Source organism: Macaca fascicularis, chromosome 14, assembly GCF_037993035.2.
Source record: "Macaca fascicularis isolate 582-1 chromosome 14, T2T-MFA8v1.1".
Classification (NCBI taxonomy): Eukaryota; Metazoa; Chordata; class Mammalia; order Primates; family Cercopithecidae; genus Macaca; species Macaca fascicularis.
Window position 1 is genome coordinate 124,317,711 of NC_088388.1, and position 17,438 is coordinate 124,335,148.

Genomic DNA, 17,438 nt, shown 5'->3' on the forward strand with positions numbered 1-17,438 from the left:
ATCCTGAGTGGTAGAACTGGAATAAATCAGATTCAGGATTGACCTAGCCATTCCCTCTCCCACCAAGTTGCAAGGGAGAGAAATTACAGAGACATTGATTTCACTAGGAGCAGCGTATGCCTTCCAAGAGCTTCCACAACGTCCCCACCCCTAACCTTTTGCAGGAAAGCCCAACTTTGCAGGGGTATAAATAGGCACTCTTGAATCTTCCTGCTATAGCCTGGCCCTCCCTCTTTCCAAAATGGACAAGTCCCTCTTGCTGGAACTCCCCATCCTGCTCTGCTGCTTTAGGGGTGAGTCCCTAGGGTTGACAGCTGGTAAGAATCCTGAATTTAGGAACAAGTGAGAGCACTCATGGCAGAGGCCTTCTCATGGAAGTCCTATCGTAACAGAAACATGATGAGCTTCTGCTCTAATGTTATGCCTTCTACCCGGGGTATGTCATATCCCCAGGACCTTAACTAAAGCTCTTCTCCCTTCCTTTATGGGGGGAAAGAGGCAGATTAGAGAGGAATCGAGTGGATTTCACAGAAGCTTTGAGATGGGGTTTGGAAAATGAAGTCTGCAGACAGTGTATCTTTTTTTTTTTTTTCAACAGCAGTATCTGGATCACTTTTCAAGAGAAAATTTGCAGGTGAGTAGAAATAGATAAGTGGTATGAGAAGGGGCAGGTCTGAGGAGGAAAAGATGGGTGGGGTGAGGTGAGCACCAGGGGCTAAAAAAAAAAAAAAATAGAAATAGACCTTGAGTTCCAACACTCAACAACCTCTTCCAGCAGGACAGAGCTGGGATGGGAGCTGATTTTAGATTTGACAAAATAACATTAGCATCAACGGACAAGGTCAGGAGTGAGTGTCAGTGAAGGGCAAGGAAAAGGGAAAGGAGGAAGTGGAATGTTGGCTTTTCACGTGTTGCTTGGCCAAATCTAAAGCATGACAACTTCAGGAATTCCAGGTTGTCCCCATTGTCAGATTCCAGGCACCCACAGGTAAGAGTCAATTAAGACTCTTACCTTAATTGTGCCACACAGAGTCAATTAAAAAGAAGGAATGAAGCAAAAAAGCATGTGCACTTATCTTTCTCCTTCTGGTCTGTGCTGCATCCTATAGGAATGGTTAGATGAATCTGAGAAGCCTCGAAGAGGTGAAGAGATTTAGAAGGAGAGAAGAGGTGCAGAGATGCCCAGTAGGTGACTAGTCATTAGGGGGACAGAGGTCCTGGAATGGCTCCAATTTAAGAGTACAGGATGGACCCCAAAGGGCAGATTATAACAACCCAATACAAGAGTAAATCTCAGGCACATTTCAGATGTGTTTTCTTTCTCTTTGCCAGTACAGACAGTGAAATAGCTACTGTGGAAGCTGAATTTCCTCGTAAGTATGAAGAGGACCTGCCGATCATCTCAGTCTTGATACTGTTTCACTTTTCCTTGTTCCTCCACCTTTCTTTCCCCTCCCATTTTTCAGGCTAACATTCCTGAGGCCATAAACCTCAGTCACTCTCGTGGCTTAGTGTATTTCCGCAGAGGAAGATGTTCATGCTTGATGGGCTCTGGCAAAGTCCTCTGGCTCCAGGCAGACTTCTAACCCAAAAAGGGAGAGGGGTTCTTTTGTGGTAGTGCCATTGTTTCTCAATCTCTCTCCCCACTCTCCGGCCAAGTGACAGAAATTGTTCAGTGTAGGATGTGCCACCTCCAGTTCCCGGGAGAAAACTGCTCCAGAGGAAGAGGGATATGCACAGCAGGAACAGAAGAGGCCTGCATGGTTGGAAGGATTTCCAAAAGTAAGTTGTGGGTTGGGGAAAAGAAGAATGGGTAGAGGAAGTAGACAGGGACATATCAGCCACAGGGGAAAGGGGAGACCTTACTTTACTTTTACTATAGGCAGTCTCACACCTGGGATGGCTGATTCCTTCATCCGCATCATACACCGTAATGAAAATTAGATGGAAGTGGTCACTAAGGAGGGTGGGGGCCTACAGCTAAGGAATTAGTATTTTGAGAAGCCTGAAGAAAACAGAGGAGAATAAATCGAGGTGAGAGAATAGGTGTAATCTATGTCCAATGGGTAACAGTGAGTCGTTGAGAGGAGGGGGCTTTTGGTCCTTGTGCCTCTTGTGCCTGTCTGGGTTTCCTTACAGTTGGTTCTAAACTGTGGAAATAGAAGCGCCAGCGTCATCAGTAGACTGTGGCTGAATTGCCCTGGATGGTTAAGACAAGACATCATGATTTCTCTTTTTCCACCCTTTGTGCTAAATTGTCTCTTGGCATTTATAACCCTCACTTAAATCAGTGTTAAGATTCTCAAGAGAAACACCCAGCTTTGGCATTCCCTGAATTACTGTTCTTCTTACTGCCCTACCCCCAGTAATCATTTTAGACTGCTCCATAGCTGCATTTCTTTTGGGAAGCCCCCGACTTGCAACATCTTCCAGTTCTTTACATTTGAATAACGGAGCTTTGAACTACACAAGATTCTCTCTATATGTTGGTGTGGTCTGGAGAAAAGTTTTTTTGCAGAAGTTTCATGGCCAGGCTTTCTGATCTGTTTTTAATCCCTTCCACAGGGGACGGTAGTCCCTGGTTAACCTTCAAGGACTGCCTGAAGAACTGTGCTGACGTGAAAGGCATAAAGTGGAGTGTCTATTTTGTGAGCTTCAGCTGCTGCAGGAGCCACGACCTGTGCAATGAAGACCTTTAGAAGTGAATGCTTCTTCTGTGACTCCAATTTCTGGGTGAGGTTGTTGCCTCAGCCTCTTCACAATGACTTTCTTTAAAAAAATCTCTCTCACACACACACACGCACACTACAGAAGAGGATTGCAAAGACATGGCTCCATCTTCTGCACATGAAAGGAAAGTCCCTCTCCTTTTCTAGTCTCTGTCTCATCCCTTAAAATAAGTAAATAAATAACCTTGAGAGCAAGAACAAGATCAATATATCCTGCAGGTTGCCATAAACCCTTGCGCTTTCACTGTATAGCCAGTTTGTTCAGAAAAGAGGGAAAAGGATAGTTTAAATTCAAAAAAGAATCCCTTCCTCTTTCCTCTGCTGCTTTCCTTCCTTCTGTGGCAGGGTATTTTAATATTTTTCACATTTTTTTCTCTCTGTGTTATCTTTCTTATCCCACTCCAAAGAAAGCACATAACTGTGGCCTGAAGGGATGGGGAGTAGCAACATAAAAAGAAGTGGCTCAAGTCTTCTTGGAGTTTGTTCATGAATGTTAATCCCAGGGTGAGGAGAAGATTGGGACATGGAAAGGAAGCTGCACCAGAACCATGAACAGAGAAAGATTGTCTGCCTTCTAGAATCAGATCTGTTTGGGACTAGTGGTTGGAGAATAAAAGCAGGAGAAGTCTATGAGATTCCAGAGATAGTACCTGCATCCAGCTTCCCTGGCAAACTCACAAGGAGGCATCAACTTCTAGACAGGGAACAACTGCAGGATACTTCCAGGGGACAGAACCACCAGCAGGAACACAAATATTCCCATGCCTAGAGCACGGCATGGAGGAAGCTGAGAACTGTGCGGTCTGAGGAAGCCATTTGAGTCTGGCCACTAGACATCTCATCAGCCACTTGTGTGAACAGATGCCCCATGACCCCAGATGCTTCTCCCACCCTTACCTCCATCTCACACACACTTGAGCTTTCCACTCTGTATAATTCTAACACCCTGGAGAGAAATGGCAGTTTGACCGAACATGTTCACAAGGGTAGAGGCTGATTTCTAATGAAACTTGTCAAATGAAGCCCAGAAAGAGTGATGAATTATATTATATTATATAAAAAAATAATAAAAATATAAAGAAAGCTACCTTTCTTCTATACCCAAATTGCGTATCCTTCTTTCTCTCTCCTCCAACCTCTTCCTAATTCCTTTAACAAACATATGTTCAAAGCCTACTATGTTCCAGGTACTGCTAGACCCTAGTATGTATACAGCATCATAATCCCTATCCTCATGGAGCTTAAACTAATGGGAAAGACAGATCTTAAGTAAATAATAATAATAGCTTCCACTTATATGACAATTACTATATGAGAGGCATTGCTATAAACACTTTTTATCTTCTGACTCAGTTACTCTTCACACAAATCTGAAAGTCATACTACTCTCCATGTGGGTCAGTCAGAAACCAAAAACGGCACCAGTTATTTTTTACAGAGGCTTTAAAATTAAGAGTGGTTAACCAGGTATTAAAGGACACAAAAAGCCAAAAGGAGATATTGAGTTAACAAAGACAGAAACTGCAAGAAACACCTAAAACCTGTAGGTCTAGGGAAACACAAGGAAAATGTTGGACATCCATACTTCTAAGGTCTAAGGTAATTAAAGTAATTAGACTAATTAGACCTTAGAAGTGTGGGGAAAGGAAGTGCAGCTGGAGGATCTCTTGAGCCCAGGAATTCAAGGCTCTAGTGAGCTATGATTGTACAGTGGCACTCCAGTCTGGGTGACGAAGGAGGATCCCATCTCTAAAATTAATTAATTAATTAATTAAAAAGTGTGAGGGAGGGATCCCTTGGAACTGGAGCCCAAACATCTCAGGAACAAAGGACCTCCGTGAAAATAAAATGCGTACCTTTAGGGAAGGGGAACTGTTCAGATGGTGCTGGTATCTCTGTGGGGCACCAGGAAGCTGGTTCTGAAAGTGTGGGGGGGAAACCATGGAACAAAATCAACTGTAACTCTGAAGCCAACTGCCACTGCCCAGGTAAAAAGCTGTTGAGAGGAAGAGGAAACAGGAAAAGATGCATCTCTTGTCCAGCTTGCCAGTCTCCCTCCAGCACCCCCTATTGGCAGAATTTAACAAGGATCTAGCTTGCAAAAACCACCATCATAAAGCAGAATATAGAAATGTGAACTTAAAACTGAGAGACAATCATTTAATACCAGTTCAATCACGCCTTTGACCTTTCAACATCTGTGCATACCTTTTTATGTGTTTGGACTCCATTAAACAAGAAAGGCAACTTCTTGCTTTTGCCTAAAGAGATGCATTATCCATACTTGTATGGATACAAGTAAAGATACTCTTATTTTTTCTCTAAATAAGGACACAAGAGTCCTAAAGTCATCTCTATCTCAGAGTGATATCCTTGATATTCATTTCCATGCAATATTAAATACTCTTGAAATTCAATCAATTCCACCTGTCAACTACCGTCAATAATTTTATGTAAAATAACAAAGAGATAGAGGAAAACAAGAAGAAAATACGACAAGAAAGGAAAAAGATACGCCTAGGTACCCAGTGTTTGTTTGTTTTTTTAACTGCTAATGAGGCTGCAAGCAATATTTATAACTTCCTTCTTCTGCTACCAATTCTATATTTTGTTTTCCACTACTAGAACCTCACTGGGTCAGCATTATCTATCTGGTGGGATGATGAAAATCTTCATTCTTGAAAGGTTCACATTTTCAATGGCCTGGATTTGTTTTTTCAGTTTCAGAGCTTTATATTTACTGTAATTGGACAGGAAGAATAAAGTAGCACTTCAGAGAATTTCCTGTATTCCAGACACAGTCATCTCTACCTCATTGTGCAACAGCCATGCAATTCCCTTTTAATAATGGGGATCAGTTTTCTCAGCCTGTAGAATAACCTCTATGCTTATATTGTGGCATGGAGGCATCAGGAGCCCAAAATGGTCTTAGCATTCAAATCAACTAAAGTATTGTTATGTTCCGTAGTGGAAGCATTTCTCCCTTAGTAACTAAGACTTCCAAATTAACAAAAATCAGTTGCAGGAATGGGAGAATGTATTCCCACTTCTACATCTTGATTCTTGGACTTGTGTACTCTGACTATGGGAAAAGCAGAATTATATATTAGTTGCTGGTTCTAAGCATATATTGCATTCTAAGATATAATCTAATCTTTTCAGAGTGTTTGCCCCCAACTTATAGTTAAATTGAGATTTCATCTGACCATTCATTCCATTATTCCATCAGGCTGGTTGCTTCTGATGATGGGGTGCATGGTAAGATAAATGATTTCCATGGGCATGAACATATTGCTCTACTTCTTTGTGGTGAAATAAGTTTCTTGGGTGGAAATAATTCTGTGTTTAAAACACATTGATGGAGAATAAAGCATTCCCTAAGTCCACAGTTAATGATGGTGGCAGAAGCATTATTAAGAGGAACATCCATATCCACAAATATCTGTTTATTCCAGTAAGAATAAATTCTAACCATGACAGAAGTCAAGCTATTAGCAACTAGCCATGAATTAATGTAGACCCGTCCAGACGAAATGGATGAGACACCCTTGATTGTGGTTTAATGCTTAGGGAGTCCACTTCCCAGTTGTTGCCAGAATACCCATTTGTAAATGCCAGTTTCTCCTGTCTCAAATCAGTTCATTATTAAACAGAAAACTAAGAGGCCACAGGTGTGCAATAGAAGGGTGAAGGCAATGGAGCAGAACTACCTGCTCATGCAATTAACTTGTGCCATGCTGGCTGGCTTGAACCTGTTCTCTTGTTGCCTTCTCCTTAGTGGCAGATTGCTATTTAACACGCCCAATCTATGGATTCATGACCCAGAAAACCCAGTTCATGATGGGTAGCTCAGGTATCATGATTACTTGATGATCCATTGTTAGAGAAACTGATTAGAGAAGATTAAATTACTTGCCAAAGTCATATAAATAGAAAATGACAGAGGCAAGAGTCAAACTTAGGCTGCTTGTCTCAAGTCTTTACTCTTAATGATTACGCACAAATAACTAAGAAATAACTATAACAGGTGTAGGAAAAAATACAGGGTGATAAAAACAGAAGACAATGCTAACTGGGGTCTTAGGAAAGCTCTTTCTAAAGTTACGTTCAAGCTTAGAACCGTGGGCTAACCTATTAGGTCAGGGCAAGAGGGAGACGGTCGGGGGCAACCATGTACCAAAAGCACCTTCCTTCCAGGTAAAGGGAACAGGAGGTGCAAACCATCTGAGGAAAGAAGTTCCCTGCATGACCCCTTCCTTTGAGTGTTGTTTCTTTTTTCTTGTGAATTCAATGATTCTCTTTAGCCCTTTAGAAATCATCGTGGCCCATGTGTTTTTTGTTTTGTTTTGTTTTGTTTTGTTTCAAGGTACATCTGCCTTAGGTTTAAGATTCAGCTTTCTATTTTGGAGGATAGTAAACTCTCTCCTCATACACAGACTTATGAGATTATAAGAACAGAAGGCATGCCGGGTGCAGTGGCTCACGACTGTAATCCCAGCACTTTGGGAGGCCGAGGCAGGCAGATCACCTGAGGTCAGGAGATCGAGACCAGCCTAGCCAGCATGGTGAAACCCCATCTCTACTGAAAATACAAAAATTAGCTGGGCATGGTGGCACGTGCTTGTAGTCCCAGCTACTCAGGAGCCTGAGGCAGGAGAATTGCTTGAACCCAGGAGGCGGAGGTTGCAGTGAGCCGAGATCACACCACTGCACTCCAGCCCGGGCAACAGAGCAAAACTCTGTCTTGAAAAAACAAAAAAACAGAAGACAGGCTATTTGGCCCCCAAGAGATAAAGATATAGCATGATCTCTGTCTCTGTCTTCTAAAGTCAGTCCTAGATAAGCTCTGAAGCTGGGTTTCTATAAATCAACAAAACCATGAGAAGTTTGAGAAGTTCTGGCTGGAGGTGTTCAGTCGTCTGAAGCAGTGTGTTTGTGCCAGGGTGGGTCCGTGGGTGGTGGTGCTGTTGGCCATAACCTTAGCGTATTAGAGAGCTGTCTAAATTCTGTGCTCACTTATCTTCTACATCTCTGTGGGACTATATCACCTGTTACTTCAACACAGAAAGTGGCATGGCCCAGACTATATTTTTGGGGCAAGAGTGCAGGGAATATTGTCAGGTCAGAAGTTATGAGTCTGTTCATTTCAAAGCCCCAGGAGTTGTACATTACAATTTAGTAAAACTGCCTCATTCCAATGCTACTTCCCTTTAAGGGTTTAATGGTAAATCTCGAATAACAGTTGTTTGGTAATACGTATGTAAACGGGAGTTACTGACTATTTCATAGTCCCTGGAAACCACCTCTTTAGGGCTAATTCCTTCCCCACTCTTTGAACTCACCAAGACTATTGGACTAGGATCTGGCCTTTCTAAAATCCATTTTCAGGTGGAGATTTTGATAACCGTGGAGGAATAGAAATCCACAGACAAAAAAATAATTATAAACTGAAGAGTACAATTATGCTTTAAAAAGCCACTAAATTAGTGTACTAAACAGGATGTACTATCTGAAGCCAAATTATTAGAAGTAGGAATTCAAAATAAGAATGAAAATTTATTTACAGATAATTAGAAGTATAAGTTGAAACAAAAATCATCAAAAAGAGATAGGTAGGAATATTTGATATAAAGTATAATCAATAAAATAAAGAACAAAATAGATGGAATATTAAAATAGATCTTAAAAGATGAACAGAGATAGGCAGTTGGAAGATCAGAATGAGGATATCTTCCAGAATACAGTAAGAAAGAAGAGGACTTAGATGGGAGATTTTTTATTATTGATTCAATTCCCTCACTCATTGGTTTATTCATATTTTCTATTTCCTCATGATTCAATTCTAGGAGGTTGTATTTTTTCTGAAAATTATTTATTTCCTCTGAATTATCCAATATGCTAGTGTATAACTGTTTACAGCAGACTCTTACGAACCTTTGTGTTGCTGTAGTATCAGTTGTAATGTCTCCTCTTTCATTTCTAATTTTATTTCTTTATTTTTCTCCTCTTTTTCTTATTCTAGCCAAAGGTTTGTTGATTTTTTTGTCTTCAAAACAAACTCAGTTTTATTGATTTTTTTCTATGTCTTTTCTGGTCTCTATTTTGTTTATTACTGCTCTGATCTTTATTATTTCCTTCCTTCTACTAACTTTGGACTATGACCGGAGAACAAAAAGTTCATAGAATACAAGTTAGAGAAATAGGAGAAAACATTCACATATTGAATGTATGAATACCAAAGACAACGACAAGCCTTTAAGCATATCCAGTGAGAAAGAGCCATTCATCTACCAAGGAAATTATGCATAAAGGGAGAATGAAATGCCAAAGTTCAAGTACCTTAACAAAGAAACACAGAACATTCTTCAGAAAAATAGTTACGTTTAAGAGTTATCCCAGCACTTTGGGAGGCCGAGACGGGCGGATCACGAGGTCAGGAGATCGAGACCATCCTGGCTAACACGGTGAAACCTCGTCTCTACTAAAAATACAAAAAACATTAGCCGGGCGAGGTGGCGGCGCCTGTAGTCCCAGCTACTCGGGAGGCTGAGGCAGGAGAATGGCGTGAACCCGGGAGGCGGGGCTTGCAGTGAGCCGAGATCATGCCACTGCACTCCAGCCTGGGCGGCAGAGCGAGACTCCGTCTCAAAAAAAAAAAAAAAAAAAGAGTTATTTCTAGGGTAGCAAATTATTAGTCAAAATATCCAGTTTCATAGAAGATTGCAACAATCTTTGATGTCTAGGTATTTGAAAGACCCTTTTAGTAAGGAAAAAACATAAGTAGAAGATACATTTTTACACACTTCTCTTCCTAGATAGGAACATAAGAATGATACTTTTGAATGTTCTCAATGTACCTATTTATCAGAATCTGCTTTATAACAGAAAATACTACATGTTTTATGCAGTTGTAGAATATTTTCTCATTCTTATCTTTTTTAATCCTTTTGGATTTATCTAATATTTCTTATTTCATTTATATTACCTAATAGTTCTTAAATTATATATTCTTTAATAATTCTTTTAGTAGTCATAATTGAGGTTTTATAGTCTACCTTAAATTAGTGCATTTATCACCTATTAGCAATATTAAAATCTTATAAGAGTTTGACTCCAGGTTAGAAAAGAAATGTTTTGGGTGGCTGGCAAGATGGCCGAATAAGAACAGCACCAGTCTGCAGCTCCCAGCAAGACCAAAGCAGAAGGTGGGTGATTTCTGCATTTCCAGCTGAGGTACCCAGTTCATCTCATTGGGAATGGTTAGGCAGTGGGTGCAGCCCATGGAGGGCAAGCAGAAGCAGGGTGGGGTGTCACCTCACCCAGGAAGCACAAAGGGCTGGGGTACTCCCTCCCCTAGCCAAGGGAAGCCATAAGGGACTGTGCTTTGAGGGACTGTGCTATCTGGCCCAGATCTACAGTTTTTCAAGGTTTTTGCAACCCACAGTCCAGGAGATTCCCTTGGGTTCCTATACTGCCCTGGCCCTGGGTTTCAAGCACAAAATTGGGCTGCTGTTTAGGCAGACACCGAGATTGCTGCAGGAGTGTTTTTTTGTACCTCAGTGGCACCTGGAACCCCAGCAAGACAGAACCATTCACTCCCCTGGAAAGTGGGCTGAAGCGCTGGCTTAGTGGGTCTCACCCCTGCAGAGCCCAGCAAGCTGAGTATCCACTGGCTTGAAATTCTCACTGCCAGCTGTTGGGAACAGGCCCCCAAATCTGCCCATAAACTAACCCCAAAACTGGCCATAAACAAAATCTCTGGAGCACTGTGACATGTTCATGAGGGCCATGATGCCCACACTGAAGGCTGTGGGTTTATCCAAATGAGGGCAAGGGACACCTGGCCCACCCAGGGTGGAAAACCGCTTAAGGCATTCCTAAGCCACAAACAATAACACGAGCGATCTGCGCCGTAAGGACATGTTCCTGCTCCAGATAACTAGCCAGAGCCCATCCCTTTGTTTCAGCCCATCCCTTTGTTTCCTGTAAGGAATGCTTTTAGTTAATCTATAATCTATACAAACAATGCTTATCATTGGCTTGCTGTCAGTAAGTATGTGGGTAAAACTCTGTTCGTGGCTCTCAGCTCTGAAGGCTATCAGCCTCCTGATTTCCCACTCCAAACTCTATATTTCTGTGTGTGTGTCTTTAATTCCTCTAGTGCCACTGGGTTGGGGTCTCCACGACCAAGCTGGTCTTGGCAGTCAGCACAGAAGTCTGAAGTTGACCTGGGATGCTCAAGCTTGATGGGGGAAGGGGCATCTGCCATTACTGAGGCTTGAGTAGGCAGTTTTTCCCTCACAGTGTAAACAAAGCCTCCAGGAAGTTCGGACTGGGCAGAACCCACTGCAGTACAGCAAAGCCACTGTGACTAGACTGCCTCTCTAGATTCCTCCTCATTGGGCAGGGCATCTCTAAAAGAAATACAGCAGCCCTAGTAAGGAGCTTATAGATAAAACTTCCATCTCCCTGAGACACAGCACCTGGGGGAAGGGGCAGCTGTGGGCGCAGCTTCAGCAGACATAAACGTTCTTCCCTGCTGGCTCTGAAGAGAGCAGTGGATCTCCCAGCACAGCGCTTGAGCTCTGCTGAGGGACAGACTGCCTCCTCAAGTGCGTCCTTGACCCTCATGCCTCCTGACTGGGAGACACCTCCCGCCAGGGGTCGACAGACACCTTATACTGGAGAGCTCCAGCTGGCATCTGGTGGCTGCCCCTGGGACAAAACTTCCAGAGGAAGGAGCAGGCAGCAATCTTTGCTATTCTGCAGCTTCTGCTGGTGATACTCTGGCAAACAGGGTCTAGAGTGGACCTCCAGCAAACTCCAGCAGACCTGGAGAGAGGGGCCTGAGTGTTACAGGAAAACTAACAAACAGAAAGCAATAACATCAACAAAAAGGATGCCCATGCAAAAACCCTATCCAAAGGTCATCAGCATCAAAGAGCAAAGGTAGGTAAATTCACAAAGATGAGGAAAAACCAGTGCAAAAAGGTTGAAAATTCCAAAAACCAGAATGCCTCCTCTCCTCCAAAGGATCACAACTCCTCACCAGCAAGGGAACAAAACTGGATGGAGAATGAATTTGATGAAATGACAAAAGTAGGCTTCAGAAGGTGGGTAATAAGAAACTCCTCCAAGCTAAAAGAGCATGTTCTGACCCAATGGAAAAAGCTAAGAACCTTGACAAAAGGTTACAGAAACTGCTGACTATAATAGCCAGTTTAGAGAAGGACATAAATGACCTGATGGAACTGAAAAACACAGCACAAGAATTTTGTGAAGCATACACAAGTATCAATAGCAAAATTGATCAAGTGGAAGAAAGGATATCAGATATTGAAGATAAACTTAATGAAATAAAGCGTGAAGACAAGATTAGAGGAAACAGAATGAAAAAGAAAAAACAAAGCCTCTAAGAAATATGGGACTATGTGAAAAGACCAAACCTATGATTGATTGGTGTACGTGAAAGTGATGGGGAGAATGGAACCAAGGTGGAAAACACACTTCAGGATATTATCCAGGAGAACATCCCCAACCTAGCAAGACAGGCCAACATTCAAATTCAGGAAATGCAGAGAACACCATTAAGATACTCCTGGAGAAGAGCAACCCCCAAACACACAATTGTCAGATTCACCAAGGTTGAAATGAAGGAAAAAATGTTAAGAGCAGCCAGAGAAAGGTCATGTTACCTACAAAGGGAAGCCCATCAGACTAACAGCAGATCTCTCTGCAGAAACCCTACAAGGCAGAAGAGAGTGGGGGGCCAATATTCAACATTCTTAAAGAAAAGAATTTTCAATCCAGAATAAAATTCAACACTGCTTTATGCTAAAAACACTCAATAAACTGGGTATTGATGGAACATATCTCAAAATAATAAGAGCTATTTATGACAGATCCATAGCCAGTATCATACTGAATGGGCAAAAACTGGAAGCATTCCCTTTGAAAACTGGCACAAGAAAAGGATGCACTCTCTCACCACTCCTATTCAACATAGGGTTGGAAGTTCTGGCCAGGGCAATCAGGCAAGAGAAAGAAATAAAATGTATTCAAATAGGAAGAGAAGAAGTCAAACTGTCATTGTTTGCAGATGACATGATTGTAAATTTAGAAAACCCCATTGTCTCAGCCCCAAAACTCCTTAAGCTGATAAGCAACTTCAGCAAAGTCTCAGGATACAAAATCCATGTGCAAAAATCACAAGCATTCCTATACACCAATAATAGAGAGATAGCCAAATCATGAGGAACTCCCATTCACAATTGCTACAAAGAGAATAAAATACCTAGGAATACAACTTACAAAGGATATGAAGGACCTCTTCAAGAAGAACTACAAACCACTGCTCAAGGAAATAAGAGAGGACACAAACAAATGGAAAAACATTCTATGCTCATGGATAGGAAGAATCAATATCATGAAAACGGCCATACTGTCCAAAGTAATTTATAGATTCAATGCTATTCTCATCAAGCTACTATTGACTTTCTTCACAGAATTAGAAAAAATTACTTTAAATTTCATGTGGAACTAAAAAAGAGCTCATATAGCTGAAACAATCCTGAGCAATAAGAACAAAGCTGGAGGCATAATGCTACCTGACTTCAAACTATACTACAAGGCTACAGTAACCAAAACAGCATGGTACTGGTACCAAAACAGATATATAAACCAATGGAACCGAACAGAGACCTCAGAAATAACACCACACATCTAAAACCATCTGACCTTTGACAAACCTGACAAAAACAAACAATGGGGAAAGGATTCCTTATTTAATAAATAGTGCTGGGAAAACTGGCTAGCTGTATGCAGAAAACAGAAACTGGACCCTGTCCTTACACCTTAAACAAAAATTAAATCAAGATGGATTAAAGACTTAAACGCAAGACTTAAAACCATAAAAACCCTAGAAGAAAACCTAGGCAATACCATTCAGGACATAGGCATGGGCAAAGACTTCATGACTAAAACACCAAAAGCAATTGAAACAAAAGCTAAAATTGACAAATGGGATCTAATTAAGGAGCTGCTGCACAGCAAAAGAAACTATCATCAGAGTGGGATGGTAAGGGTGGGAGGGTAAGGGTTGGAGGGGCGTGAGGGATAAAATACTGCACACAGTACAGTGTACTCTGCTTCAGTGATGGGAGCACCAAAATCTCAGAAATCATTACTAAAGAACTCATCCATGTAACCAAACACCACCTGTTCCCCATAAACCTATTGAAATAAAAAACTAAAATTAAAAAAGTGTTTTGGCTTAGAGTCTATATTGTCTGATATTAGTATAGCTGCTTCTGTCTTATTTTGATTACTATTTGCATTGAATATTTTTCCATTCATTCCCTTTCAACCTGTGCATGTTCTTGGATCTAAAGTGAGTGTCTTATATACAGCCCATGGTTGGGTCTTGTTTTTAAAATTCATTCTGCTAATCTATGTCTTTCATTTGGGGAGTTTAATCTTTTTACATTTAAAGAAAATACAGAAAGAAAGGATTTACTTTTGCCATTTATTTTGTGTTCTGTTTGTCTTTGTTTTCTGCTGGTATAACGGAAGGCCACAGACTGAGTAATATACCTTTTTTAAAAAAACTTATTTCTCACAGTTCTGAAGTCTGGGAATTCTAAGATCAAGGGGCCACATCTGGTGACAGCATTCTTGCTGTGTCACATCATGATAAACGGCATAACATGGTGAGAAAGTGGGTGTGTGAGACAGAGAGGAAATTAAGGCACACTAATTCTTTTTAACAGGAGGCTATTCCTGCAATAACTAATCAACTTTCATGATAATGGTATTAATCTATTCGTGAGGGTAGTGCCTTCATGAGCTAATCACCTTTTAGAGGCCTCACCTTCCAATACTGTTACATTGGCAAGTAAATTTCAACATGGGTTTGGAGGAAACATTCAAATCATAGCATTCAGCCCCTGGCCCTCCCAAAATTTATGTTCTTCTCACAAACAAAGTACATTCATTCCATCCTAATAGCCTCAAAAGTCTTAACTTGTTCCAGCACCAACTCAAAAGGCTAAAACCCAGAATCTCACCTAAATCAGATAAGGACGAGACTCAAGGCACGCTCCAACCAGAGGCAAATCCTCATTCAGCTGTGAGCTTGTGAGATTAACAAGTTATGTGCTTCTAAAATACAATACTGGGACAGGCATAGTATAGAAATTCCCATTCCAAAGGGGAGAAATACAAAGAAAGAAAGGGGTAACTGGTCCCCAGTAAGTCCAAAACCCAATAGGGAAATTATTAAGTCTTAAAGTTGGAGAATAATCTCCTTTAACTCCATTCTGGGCACACTGGGTTTGGTTTATCAAGGCCTCAAACATCCTTTCCACTATGGCTTTGCTGGGCTCAGTATACCCAGAAGCTTTCATAGACTGGAGTCTCATGCCTGCAACTCTCTCAGGCTGGTGTTGCATACTGACAGTGCTACAATTCTGTGGTCTTTGGTTGGTCCATTCCAAAGGCTTTTAAACTGATATCAATTCAAGTTCAATCACATACAATAACTCTACTCCTTTATAGTTCTGCCACTTTATGTTATTGATGTCATAAATTATATCTTTCTGTATTGTGTACCAATTAACATCATTTATAATTATTTTACTCATTTTCTTTTCACCTGTATAAAATAAAAAGTGGAGTTACAATCCAAAATTATAATAATATCAGTTTTGATATTTGCCCATGTATTTGTTTTTACTAGACATCAGCATATTTCCATAAGGCTTCAAGTAACTCTCTAGCATAATTTTATTTCAACTTGAGGAACTTCTTTTAAAATTTATTGAATGGCAGGTCTAGTGGTAATAAACTCACTCAGCTTTTATTTATCTGAGAATTTCTTACTTTTTTCCTCACTTTTGAATAACAGTTTTATCAGATACAGAATTCTTAGCTGACAGTTTTTTTCTCTTTCCATTCTTTAAATATACTACCCCACTGTCTTCTTGCCTGCAAAGTTTCTCATGAGAAATCCACAGATAATGTTACAGAGGATTTTTGTGTGTGTGCCAAGTTACATTTCTCTTGCTGCTTTCAAGAGTCTCTGTCTTTGGCTTTCAACAGTTTGATTATAATGTATCTTAGTATGGATTTCTTTGGGTTAATCCTACATGGAGTTTATTGAGCTTCTGGATTGGTAGATCCATGTCCTTGCCTCAGACCTGATCTTCCTCTAGCATCTCAGAGCAACCCCAGGACCTTGCTCTGACTGCTTGCCTGAATCCCCAAACCCCCAGAAACTCCCGACCCTTCATATCCTTCTGTATAGCCAATCCACATCAGCCTGCTGACCAAGCCCCATTTACCCTCCTCCTAACTGCCCTCCAAACTTTCTAGCCTCAGACAGCCTTGAAGGTACCATGGAAGGCACTATTATGCATAAAATAGAGGAGTTAGGCATAGAAGTGATATAGTAAGATGCCTTTAATTTACACAGAAGAAACAAGACTCAATTAAAAGATCAACCCAAATAAAGGTGGAGGAAGACCCTGATTCATGCCCTTTCAGTTATCAGGCCAGAGACCATGTTGGTAGGTGAGGGAACCATGGAGTATGAATTGGGGGTCAGATACGAATTCTGAGTCCTTTCCTTTCATTAGTTCAGTTCCTGCCACATGCCCGGCATAGGGCATAACTTACTGAGCTTGGTGAAAGGAGCCCTATAGCCCTGCTCCTATGGCTTTGCCTCGCCTGAGTCACCAGGATGTCAGTCTCTGAGGGTGAGAGGGCTTTCTTCTGAGTCTCTCCCTCCAGCCTCATTTCAGCTTGCCAGCCTCCTGCATTCCACACCCTCAGTGTGACGGTAGCACACCACCTTTGGGAGTGACGAGCATAGGGATGGGGGATTCCTGCAAGTCACTGCCAAATAGCAGTTCTGGAGCTGTTTCCATGGCTGCAGCTTCAGCAGATCTCCTCACTTGCCCTTCCCACTGCAGGCTGCTGGGACAGACAAGTCAGGCTGGAGAGGAGGGACTGGATGCTGCAGCTCCCTGGCTGTGACCTCTGCCTGTCCCCCCCTACCTGAGAAAGCCTTTGTGTAAGGCACATGAGAGTGATAGTATTGACCTTTGGTTCACAAAAATTTATTATAAAAGTGATTCAGGAAGAATAGGAAGTGGTGCTACCCAACATGATATTGTGGGATCCATTATCTCTGTATTCCCAGACCGAGAGTGATCCAGGCAGACGCTCACCCCATCTGCCAAAATTAAAAGTGTTGTATGCTATGGCTGATGACAGATCGTTGAATACATTCTTTTTTTCTTGTTTTCAACAGTAGCTTAGATCCCCTAGCCAGGGTAGATGTCAGAAACTTCAGGCCTCAAGAGCCACTCTCAGAGGTCACGTGCCCAGGGAGGGCAGTGAGCTAGGGTCTACAGCTGATGCTCTGGTATGGGAAGGGAAAGAGCCTGGCAGTGGGGTGGCTGCAGGAGCGGCCTGATAAAGGTCAACTACCACTAAGGCTTAGATTTGGCTTGCATGTTGGAGTGGGCAGGAGATCAAGAACAGTTTCTTCTAGATGTCCTTTGGGGTCAGAGGCTCAGGTTCAGAGCAGACTATCTGGTTTTTCTTGGTGGGTGAGCAATTAGGACATTCACTGAGCTTTACTGTTGAGATTCAGTGAAACTAGACTCTGATGTACAATTCTGGGTTGCCACAGACTGAGGAAATATC

The 17,438-nt window shown here is 41.7% G+C and overlaps 1 protein-coding gene across 1 annotated transcript; it reads left to right on the plus strand.

Annotated features, from left to right (window-relative positions):
- Positions 1 to 241: 241 nt before the first annotated feature.
- PATE1 (prostate and testis expressed 1) lies at positions 242 to 3,756 on the plus strand. Its single transcript, XM_005580091.4, has 5 exons — positions 242 to 293; positions 599 to 634; positions 1,338 to 1,373; positions 1,660 to 1,782; positions 2,566 to 3,756. Exons 1-5 carry the CDS (start codon positions 242 to 244, stop codon positions 2,697 to 2,699), a joined length of 381 nt encoding a protein of 126 aa, XP_005580148.2. The 3' UTR covers positions 2,700 to 3,756.
- Positions 3,757 to 17,438: the final 13,682 nt, after the last annotated feature.

Excerpts from the sequence above, each read along its gene's own strand:
- PATE1 (XM_005580091.4), top strand. The coding sequence starts at position 242 with ATGGACAAGTCCCTCTTGCTGGAACTCCCCATCCTGCTCTGCTGCTTT. Across the intron at positions 1,374-1,659 it reads TGTGGAAGCTGAATTTCCTC|TGACAGAAATTGTTCAGTGT; the intron begins GTAAGTATGAAG and ends TCTCCGGCCAAG. Across the intron at positions 1,783-2,565 it reads GGTTGGAAGGATTTCCAAAA|GGGACGGTAGTCCCTGGTTA; the intron begins GTAAGTTGTGGG and ends TCCCTTCCACAG.